The sequence below is a fragment of the Tupaia chinensis genome, unplaced genomic scaffold (genome assembly GCF_000334495.1).
Source record: "Tupaia chinensis unplaced genomic scaffold, TupChi_1.0 Scaffold000453_1, whole genome shotgun sequence".
NCBI classification, from domain to species: domain Eukaryota; kingdom Metazoa; phylum Chordata; class Mammalia; order Scandentia; family Tupaiidae; genus Tupaia; species Tupaia belangeri.
Genome location: NW_006159960.1, coordinates 2,843,253 through 2,854,234, shown reverse-complemented (window position 1 = coordinate 2,854,234; position 10,982 = coordinate 2,843,253). Strand labels below are relative to the sequence as shown.

The following is a 10,982-nucleotide window of genomic DNA, read 5'->3' as shown; positions in this document are numbered from 1 at the left end:
AATGGAAGTGCGTTGAGAAAGAACAACATGAATCCATTCCATTTCTTAAACGCAGAAGGAAATGAAATCAAATTAATTTGTGGGCCGAGTCTTAGACTTCTAATGCAGTTCCTTGTTGGGAGGGGTAGGAGGCATTCCCTGAGATTAGTCTCTGAAAATGGGTATATTTCCTCCAAAGACAAAAATCTGAAAGCACAGGAAGTCAAACCCATTGCGACTTTGTTTTCCCAACTAGAAATCTCTCCTCTCGAGAGGTACAAAAAGTAGGGGCCAGAGAGTGATGGAGATGGTCGAATTGATCTAATTTGCAAAAACTCTCAAAGAGTGCTTGATTGGGAAGTGGGATTTATTAATAGTACAGCAAATGATGTGCAGACAGCCTTTCACTTTCAGACATGCACTGCCATGGTTTCACAGCACATAAACATTTATGGCCGGGAGTAAGAGACCACAGTGCCTGGGTACTGAATTCACCATGGCTGAACAACGCAGCAGGGCCCGGAACAGGTACACCCTGCTGAGCTGAAGGAACCTCTGCATCTCTTATGCTTAGTTCAACATAACACACACAACTTGCAGAATGGGGGGAAGAGACCAGTGGGACTTGCCTAAACCCTGTAAAATTGGAATTAGGTTTATTGAACACACTGCCTTCCCCCGAAACATCCACAAGGTTGTCTGTCTACCTTTAAGTCCTTGCTCAGTTGTCCCCGACACCATAAGCCACCAGCCATTCCTGTTTAACACTGCAACCCAGGGACTGGCAAAGGCATGGTGGTTAAGTGGCTGGAGTCCCATGTGCCTGACCACTCTTCGAGTCTCGGACCTGGTGGCTTACATTCTCATTCTCCCTCCCTCTCTGTCTCTCTGCTCAGATTGAATAATAATAACAAATAAAATTAAATAAATAATTTTTTAAAAACCCTGCTATCTAGAGGTCACACTGCAACACACACTATGCAGTGTGTGTTGATGGCCCTTTACCTGGGAATTCCCTTTTTCTGTGTTCCCCCCTTTTACTAGCACTTTGAGCTTTGATATACTACAAGTTTGTTTCAGAGGACGAAAGTCATTCTCTTGGGATCAGCAGTTGGCGTAATGGCTATGTCGCTGGACTCCATGTAGTTGACCACAGTTTGAGTTCCCGACCTGGTGGCTTAAACTCACACCAGGCGCGTGTGCGTTCATGCCCAAGCTCTGAGAGGAGAATGGAGGAGAAGGGATTGCAGAGTGGCCACCCACTCCCCCCGGGGGGTGGTCTCTGGCTGTCTGACTCTCTGTCTCTGTCTTTCTGGCGAGCGCATGCGCCCTATAGGAAAAAAAAAAAAAAAGTCATTCTCCTGACAAACCTGCTATGTCCACCGTCAGCTTCTACAGGCAACAATGTGACATCCCACAAGGGTAGGGACCTTTGTCACTAACGCACTACGAAGGCCCAAAACAGTGATGTTTGCTTCCCATTTTCCTCTGGCTCTAGAAAACTGAAAGCTCCTGCTCCTTCTCAGAAGCACCGTTTCCTTTATGCCAGTTATTTCAGTTACATAGGACATTTGAATCAGTGTCTTCTATCAATATTGTTCCCAAAGAGTAAGGATCCCCAAATGATATACTTTTATAAATAGCTGACAAACGAGTGTGATAGGCTAATGGGAAAGCTCAAGGAAAAACAAAAGTCCTGGGTGGTAATCAATGCTTTTGATTCGGCCACTGTTCGAACCCTTGGGAGCAGAACTCTCCATCCCGGCAGACCAGGAGCAGCAGAAAGCGGATGATTATTCTTCGCTTTTACAAGTTTCCCTGTAATCATCAGAGCAGGGACAGAGTGCACCGAGTCATCTTTGCCAAATTGTTTGCAGCCAATCTCTCCCTTTCGAAGCGGAGGAGTGCTTCTGACCTAGTTAAATTCTTGCCATTCGGAACATGCTTAATAAAAAGACACTTAAAAAAAAAAAAATCTCTACACTCACTTGTTGCCCAGTAACCAGGAAGATTGACCCTTCCTTTCCATGTACCACTTGCCGGTAAATGTGGTCGAGAATTAAGAGCTCGCTCCAGCAGTTCTGAAGCAGCTTCATTTGGTCATCAACCTGTAAACGAAACAGAACAAAATATGACACTGGGGTACACTACTTTTTTAGGGTTGCATAATCTTCTACAGAAAAGAACTACCTGCAGGCAAGGAGGTCTCCGCCGACAGTCACCAGAGGGCACGTGCTCAGAATTTACATCATTGCTCAAGAAAATCATTATGTTCATTTGGATGAATACTTTTTAGGCTATGTATAAATACTTCAGCTAAGTATTTATAATCAATGAGCTGCTAGGAAGAGGTACTCCATTAGGTTGGTCTATCTAACATTAATAGAGCTATTAGGGTCTGGCTGTGGGAGGCACAGGCGTCTCACACTGTCCTTAGTAGACCCTGTTGGAATGACCTCAGATAGCCTGTGTTTATGTATCTAAAGGTCGGTACATCGGGGCTGGCCCTGTCGCCTAGTGGCTTATTAAGCCACATCCCATCTGACAAACCATGGTCTGAATCCTGGCTCCAAGGGCTTGAAAAACACATTGGACATTTGTGTGCCCCAAATCCCTATAGGATGAAAAAACAAAGACAATGGGATTATGGTGTGACTGCTCCCATCGGGGGTGCTTTCCTCCTCTCCACCTTGGCAAGTGTAGATTCGAAGGCATAGAAACTATGTCCAGCATCTTCTCTGACCATGATGGAATTACACTTGATATTAATTTCAAGAAACATCCTCAGGACCAGCAGTTAGCATAATGGCCATGTTGCTGGACTCCCATGTAGTCGACCGTGGTTCGCGTCCCGGACCCGGTGACTTAAAACTCACGCCTGGTGCGTGTGCGTGTGTGCCCAAGATCCCGAGCGGAGAATGGAGGAGAAGGGATTGCGGCATGGCCATCCCCCCTAGGGGGTGATTTCTCGCTTTCTGTCTCTCTGTCTCTCGCGAGCGCCCTCCCCCAATAAAAAAAACCCCCTAAAAAAAAAAAAAAAAAAAAAAAAAAACCTCGAAAGTACACAAACACATGGAAACTAAACACCCTACCCTGAATGACTTCTTAACTACTAAAGAAATTAAGTCAGAAATTAAAAAATTTATGGAAACAAGATTTAAAAAAACATTGGTAGAGGGAACATGTCCTCACCAGAAAGAGAGAAAGTATTTCTAAATGGAGCACGGTTACACTGCAAACCTTCCTCCTCTATTTTTCCACCCCATCAGGACCTTGGGCTTGCGCACACACGTGCACACACACACACACACACACACACACACACACAGGGATTCAAATCATGGTCGACCATGTGAGATCTGGTTCTCTTAACTGCAACACTACAGGGCCAGGCCATAATAAATAAACTCTTTAAAAAAAACTGGCATCTAGTGGCCAGCAGATAGCATGGCAGTAGGGTGCTGGACTCCCACACAGCAGACCACAGTTCAAGTCCCAGATGTGGTGGCTTGCTTTCTCACCTTCCCTCTCTCTATCTCTCTCTGGTCAAATTAAAGTAATAATAATAAATTAATGAAATTAAACTTTCTTTAAAAAGTCTAAAACGAATTGGCATTCCAGCTCAAATCACTTTTGGGCACAGAAGCACAATGTAATTATTTGTCATTGGTGTTAACGGGAGTCCAAATTGTGTTAGACTCTGAAGAGAATATTCTCCAAGTGTAATCTCAGTGTTAACCTGCACATGCTCTTACAGTTTAGACAATTACCCCACAATCTCCCTTGTGAGATTGCCACGAAGATTGAAACTAAAGGTGTTTTATGCACGTTGCATCTCACCCTCCATGAAACTGCATTCTTCAACAACTCAGTCACATCTCTGCATAGTCCATGTACACAAGGTCTGAACGCGGGCAGTATACCGACCCATTTCTGTGGTTATTTGTAACAGTCTACTCAGTATTGTGAGATATATCAACCAAAAACCTTCAAGTCCCCAAATTCAGTAACATGCTTACACATAACTAAAAATGCAACATCTGACATTTATGTATTGTTAATATTTATGAAAGATTTTTTTGTATTATTTTAGCTTTTAGCAGAACAAATACCATCAAATTCAATTTTGTTTGAAAACAAAGGGGTTTCAGAAATGTTTAGCGGCATGCCTAAAAAATTCTATTGGGGAGACCAGCAGGTGGTGTGCTGGCTAAGGTGCTGGACACTCCCACGTGGCCAACCACAGTTTGAGTCTCAGATCTGGTAGCTTGCTTTCTCAATATCCCTCCTTCTCTCTTTCTGTCTCTCTCTGGTCAAATTTAAAAAAGAGAGGAAAAAAAGGAAGGAATAAATAAAATTAAATAAATGATTCTAAAAAAAGAAGAAGAATTCTATTGGGAGACCAGCAGATGATGTAATGGTTACATCGCTGGACTCCCACATGGCTGACTGCAGTTCGAGGCCTGGACCCAGAGGCTTGAAACACACCAGATATCTGTGCGTGCATGCCTAAAATCCCAAGAGGAAAACGGAGGAGAAGGGGCTGCAGCACAGTCATTTCCCCTTCTGTGTGTGGGGGTGATTTCTCACTTTTTTAAAAAAGAATTATTATTTTATTTAGCTTTATTTATTTGTTTTAATTTGACCAGAGAGGGCAGAGGGAGAGAGAGAGAAGGAAAGTGAGAAAGCAAGCTACCAGGTCCAGGACTCAAACTGTGGTCAGCCATATGGGAATCCAGCACCCTTAATCACCACGCCACTTGCTGGCCTCTAATTTCTCACTTTCTATCTCTCTCTATCTCTCTAAAGTGAGCTCACACACCCTATAGCAAAAAATCTCTCTTTAAAAAAAAAAAGATTTCTACTGGGTCATCGGAAAAGTCATGACATATTTTTCTGCATAAAAACGCATCATGACTTTCCCAACGACCTGCTAAAAATCTAGCCTGTCTCCAAAGTACATCAACAGGCCCTAGAATTTCCTAAACCACATGGATGTAACTCACTGGAACTGATTCCTGTCTAAGTGGCCATTCCATGGGACTGCGGATAGCTGCCACTGACACATGGGAAGTGACTGAGAGCTGTGGCTGACGTTCCAGAGCCACACAGTGAGCGTGGTCAGGAACTCTGAGCAGAGGGCAGGCGAGGCTCTGAGGGGTGGCTCTGTACTCTGTAGCTTTAGAACTCCATGGAACCACTTAATCCCCCAAGCTAAATATACGTAAAATAGGTCTTGCGGTAAGAGTAAAGCAAGGTGGTAGATGGGAAGGTCCTGTATATAAAATGTAAAGGATTAATGATATACAAAGAAATAGCAAGCAGAAGACCCCCAGCTGGAAAAACATGTAAGTCCCATTTGAAAGGCAAAAAGCAATTAGAGATCGGATTGACATTCCCATTGCATTCTCATCAGGAAAAGGCCTCCCTGCACACCTGCCTGAGAAATATTTTTAAGCAGTCAGTTTGTTCTGACCAGAAAAATGGCATTGCTTGAGTAAATATTAGAGCTATGTTTCGAGGGTCAGTTATCCGGAAGGTAAGTGCCAGGCCCTGGGATAGAAAGATGAAGGCATCAGTCAGCCCTTGCCTTTGTGAAAATTATGGCCATGGAGGAGACCAGCAGTTGGCGTAATGGCTACGTCCCTGGACTCCCATGTAGTTGACCATGGTTCGAGTCCTGGGCCCGGTGGCTCAAACTCATGCTGAGTGCGTGTGCGTGCGTGCCCAAGACCCCAAGAGGAGAATGGAAGAGAAGGGATTGTGGCGTGGCCATCCCCCCTGGGGGGTGATTTCTCACTTTCTGTCTCTCTGTCTCTCTGGTGAGTGCACACACCCTATAACAGAAACCTCTACAAGAAAGGAGAAAAAAAAAATTATTGCCGTGGAGAAGAACGTCCCCCCAAACACTCTGTGGTGGCCGGCAGTGGAGTTCACTGCCTCCTTCAGAGGAACGTTGCCAGAGTGTGGTGTGGCATCACAAGTCAGGCTGAGGACAGGGACCCGTGACGATCTACCAACTGCCCAGCCAAGGTGCCCGGGCCCCACATCCTAGCAGCACATAGGTCGCTGTGCCCAGGGCAGATTCTGGAACTGTCTCTCAGATGCTAAGGGGTGATTTCAAAACCAAGTGCACTTTGCTCCTGTGGGTTTATTATATTCTCCTACGCTATCAGCACCCCATTTCCAGTTTATCAGTTTATGACGGCAATGTGGTTCCAGGGTGGATGTTTTCCTGTGCTGAGAAGCTTTAGTTATGTATTTGGCACTCTTTCTAGGGAAGTGCAAAATACTGTACTTTGAGATCAGTTACCCCAGAAACAAGCACCGTACACATTAATGTTCCAGACAATTTCCAGGTGGGTGGGGAAACGCAAACCCTACAAAGTCCATGTATGGATACCTGAAGAGGATTTCAACTTAAGAACTGATATGTTCAGGAAGCAAATTTATTCTTCTCACTTTGCAGGTTGAAAATGACAAAACTGAGAGGAACAACCTGCTGGTCCTGGAGGGAAGGAGTGAAAGTGAAAAGCAGCATAATTTCCAAAGCCAGCTCATCAGCCACCTTCCCCTTTATTTGCAGGTGACAGTCCCCTGTCCTCAGACATAACATGGCAACAGCAAAGGTGACAGTTGGCAACAACCAAGGTACTTGAAAATCTGACATTGAGGCCACCTTTCTTTTTTTTTGGAGAGGTTTTTCGCTATAGGGCGTGTGTGCTTGCCAGACAGACAGAGAGAGACATAGAGACAGAAAGCGAGAAATCACCCCCCAGAGGGGATGGTCACGCCGCAATCCCTTCTCCTCCATTCTCCTCTCGGGATCTTGGGCACACACGCACACGCGCCCGGCGTGAGTTTTAAGCCACCGGGTCCGGGACACGAACCGCGGTCGACTACGTGGGAGTCCAGCGACATAGCCATTACGCTAACTGCTGGTTCCCGAGGCCACCTTTCTTTTAAAAGGATGTTGAAGATTACCACCTAAATCTGTGTATGCCCCTGTTCCACTGCCTCCTTAGAAACTGTAAGAATGGCTGAAATAAAAAATCTTTCCCTCCCATAAATGTTATTTCAATTTTTGGTTTTATCTTTTATGCTGTTCATGCCATCATTTCTTCTTTGGTGTCAAACAGGGGACCACTATAATCTCCCCATTTTCTCCAAATATTGCAATTGTTCATGGTCTGACTTTCTTTAAGGCAGAGGCGGACCTGACACTATAATAGCCACATGGCCTTGCATAGTACCTGGCAAAAATCAAGCACCTAATAAGCGCTTGTTAAATGAAGGCACAGGTGACTGAATCACCTCCACCAGGCACGTTTCTGCTTTTTACCTGTGCACCTGTCCCACAAATAAGCAAGCGACTCCATCCGTGTTTGTGGAGTGAACAGTAATCTCTGCGTGGCAATGACCCTATCCCGTGTGCCCTGCAGGTCGACACCCAGAGCCAGCACCTGGTAAAGACTTCTTGACTGATTGTCATTTTAATGCCCCTTCTGAGCAATTGATTCCTTGTTTTAACACTCTCCGAGGAGGTTTTCCACGCCAACATTCCATTTCCTATTTTCCATAATTGATTATGTGATATTTTATGTTAGCTTGAAATCGGTGAGCCTGCAGCTCCACAGTGCTTTGCATGATACCGTTTTTGTACAGCCCTCTGCCTGAAAGGGTGGGCCAAATGTGATGGCAGTTTTGGCACCTGGGTCTAGAGAAGAACTGCTGGCAATTTGAAAGATTTTATTTTTCAGAGAAACAGAATTATAGGAGATGGTGGAGGAAGAAAGAGGAGGAACATCTACTTCTTTGGAATAAATCCGCCAGGTATTAGTGCAGTCTGTGAACAACCTTGGGTGTCGCTTGGGAGCCCAAAGGACACCAATAGGGTGTAAGTTTCATCATCTATGAAAACCTCTCACTGGTAGTTAGTAATACCACCTCATATAAACCTGTGTTAGCAGCTGTAATAAAAAGGAGGACTTATCTCAGAAACCTAGTCACTCATCAGAGAAACTATTTATATTGATACCATAGATGAGCGTGTAAAGGAATATAGTCACATATTGTTATAAAGCCAGCTTCCCACAATCTGGAATGTTAATCATTAGAAGTGTGTGCTTTCTCAGAAGGAAAGGGAATTTGGCAAACAATGATTGGGTTGTTGGGAAAGTTGTGACGCATTTTTGCATAGAAAAACATAGAAAAATATGTCCTGACATTCCTGGCGACCTAGTAGAAGAAAAATGTGCAGATCTTTCTCGAGACTGTGTCTAACTTGTCCAAGTCTTCCTGTTGCTTTCTCCCTTTCCTGGGGACTAGTCTGACAACTGAGCTGTTCATTCATGTTCCCTCTTGCAGAGGCTTTTTATAATCAGCATCATGAACCATATGGCACTGCTCTCACAAAGACGTTTTGAGGAAGATGTTCTACTGAAACGAACTGGCAGTTTAAAATGGACGTAACCCCTCTTCTTACGTCTGACCCTCACATCTGGTACGTCGGGAGTGTGTTAGAAACATGGGGGAAACAGGTGTCTGGGACATAATCCAGCCTTCAAGACACTTAAACTCCAACGAGAGAAGACAAGGTGTGAACTTGTTACAATCCTGGGGCCCAGCAGTCCAGGAGCATTCTACCCAGCTCCATGTCCTGAGAGACTTCCTAGGGATCAGAGCAAGCCTTACCCACGTAGAATGATTTTTTTTAAATTTCCCCCCATAGTGGCTCTAGTTAGCTCTTGGAACAAAATGCAATTAAGAACAACAAAAACAGGGACTAGCAGTTACTTCGCTGCACTCCCACATGGCCAGCCATAGTTCAAGTCCCACACCTGGAGGCTTCAAAATCACACTACGTGTGTATGTTTGCATGCCCAAGATCCCAGGAGGAGAATGGAGGGGAAGGGATTACAGTTTGGCCATACCCTCTGGGAGTGGGAGGGGTGATTTCTCACTTTCTCTCTATCTCTGTCTCTCTTCCTCTCAGGTGAGTGCATGCATCCTTTGGCAAAAACCTCTAAAAAACAACCAAAGGAACAAACAAACAACAACAAACACTGGACCAGCTATGGTAATGCGTGCTACAAAGACTCTGCCACAAGTCAGAACCACACGGGAGACCCAAGTCCAGCCTAAAGGTAGGAGCGCAGGGATGTGCACCCGAATCCCAGTGCCCCCAGGAAGGTCGAGGCACGAAGAGAGTGAGCTCCAGGCAGAAAACCAAAAACCTGATTTGAAGAGTCTTCAGAATTATTACAAATGAAGTTCAGCTATTATTTTCTTTTCTTGGCAAAAAAAAATAAATAAATAAAAAATAAAACAAAAACAAAAAACTGGGGAGTGGGTCTCAAACTCCTTTTGTAAAAACGATGACCCCCGCAGTGGTATATTCAGAAGCAAGGATGCAAAGAGAGAAAAATAAAAATGCAAACAAATTAAAATTGATGTAACAAATTTTTTTTTTTTTTTTGAGAGGTTTTTGCTATAAGGGCACGTGCGCTCGCCAGACAGAGAGAGACAGAAAGACAGAAAGCGAGAAATCACCCCCCAGGGGGATGGCCACGGTGCAATCTCTTCTCCTCCCTTCTCCTCTCGGGATCTTGGGCACGCATGCACACGTGCCCAGAGTGAGTTTAAGCCACCGGGTCCGGGACTCAAACCGCGGTCGACTATGTGGGAGTCCAGCGACATAGCCATTACGCTAACTGCTGGTCCCGATGTGTAAAATCCTAATGAGAGACTGCTTTGAGTGGGACAGACACCTGGCAGCTTTAATCCTTTACAGTATTTATGGAGAATACAGATATTACCTGCAACCTCTACAATAAACTGCTACAAAGTCCAAGAGAAAAAATGATTTCACATTAACAATGATTAAACAAGCACTGCAAACAATACTGTACAAGAGAAACAAGAGCCAGCGGACGCCAGCAGTCAATTACTGTAATACCCGATAGATTTATAACCAGAGGTTCTTCCCTCCTCAGAGCTAACTGGAAGCAGTTCCAGTGTGCTCTCTAATTGGGCTGCTGTTGTTCAAAATACAAAGATCTGTCAACACTTCCCCGGGACACTGAGCCCTTCTGGCCTCTTGCTATGTTTCTCCAGGGAAGCAACGAAAGATCCCTCCCGTAGGATCTGAACTCTCCCCCAGATGAGAGAGGTAGGAGGCCAGGGTCTGACTACACAGTATCTGCTTTTTCCTTTCATCATCACCAAGCCCTTGTGAGGTCTACACTGACCCACCTCCCCTCCTGGTCATGACCAGTCATGTCCTAGTATCTGGGACCCAGAGAGTCTACCTGATTCTCCCATGTAGTCTCTAATTCATGAAATACAGTTGTTAGAAGTATTTTTTTCTTTTTTCATGCAAAATTGCATCATGACTTTTCTGACAACCCAATATTTTGGTCGTGCTATCCCTTTAGACCTGAACCTCTTCCAAATTCCCTAGATGTCCCTTCAAAGACTTCCACCCAACCAGAGCTCCCTAACTGGAATGCGCTGGGAATCAGTTATTGATCAGGATGCCTGCCGATCTAACCTGGGATGCGTGGGGCACCCAGAAACTAGCAATTGTTGCCTCTCACCATGAGCATCCTGCTGTTCACACAGGTGTGCCATGTGACTGTGTGTGTGTGTGTGCACGTGTGTGTGTGCATGCACACATGTGCACGTAAGCCACAGAGGTAAAAACTGGAGAAGCTTTCCATTAAATCTCCTTTCCCATATCAACTTGATCCTTGTTACGTCCTAGTTCTTTTTTTTTTTTTTCTTTTTTTTTGGAGAGGTTTCCGCTATAGGGCTCGTGCGCTCGCCAGACAGACAGAGACAGAAAGACAGAAAGTGAGAAATCACCCCGCAGGGGGGATGGTCACGCCGCAATCCCTTCTCCTCCATTCTCCTCTCGGGATCTTGGGCACGCATGCGCACGCACCTGGCATGAGTTTTAAGCCACCAGGTCTGGGACGCGGTCCGTGGTCGACTACGTGGGA

The 10,982-nt window shown here is 45.1% G+C and overlaps 1 protein-coding gene across 9 annotated transcripts in view; it reads right to left on the bottom strand.

The window, feature by feature from the left end:
- NR5A2 (nuclear receptor subfamily 5 group A member 2) overlaps positions 1-10,982 on the bottom strand; it is a 172,302-nt gene that overhangs the window by 70,509 nt on the left and 90,811 nt on the right. For all 9 annotated transcript variants that reach the window (XM_006155441.3, XM_006155443.2, XM_006155442.3 and 6 more), the window contains one exon: positions 1,968-2,087. In XM_006155441.3, coding sequence (XP_006155503.1) covers positions 1,968-2,087 — 120 coding nt within the window. The remainder of the gene's footprint in view (positions 1-1,967; positions 2,088-10,982) is intronic.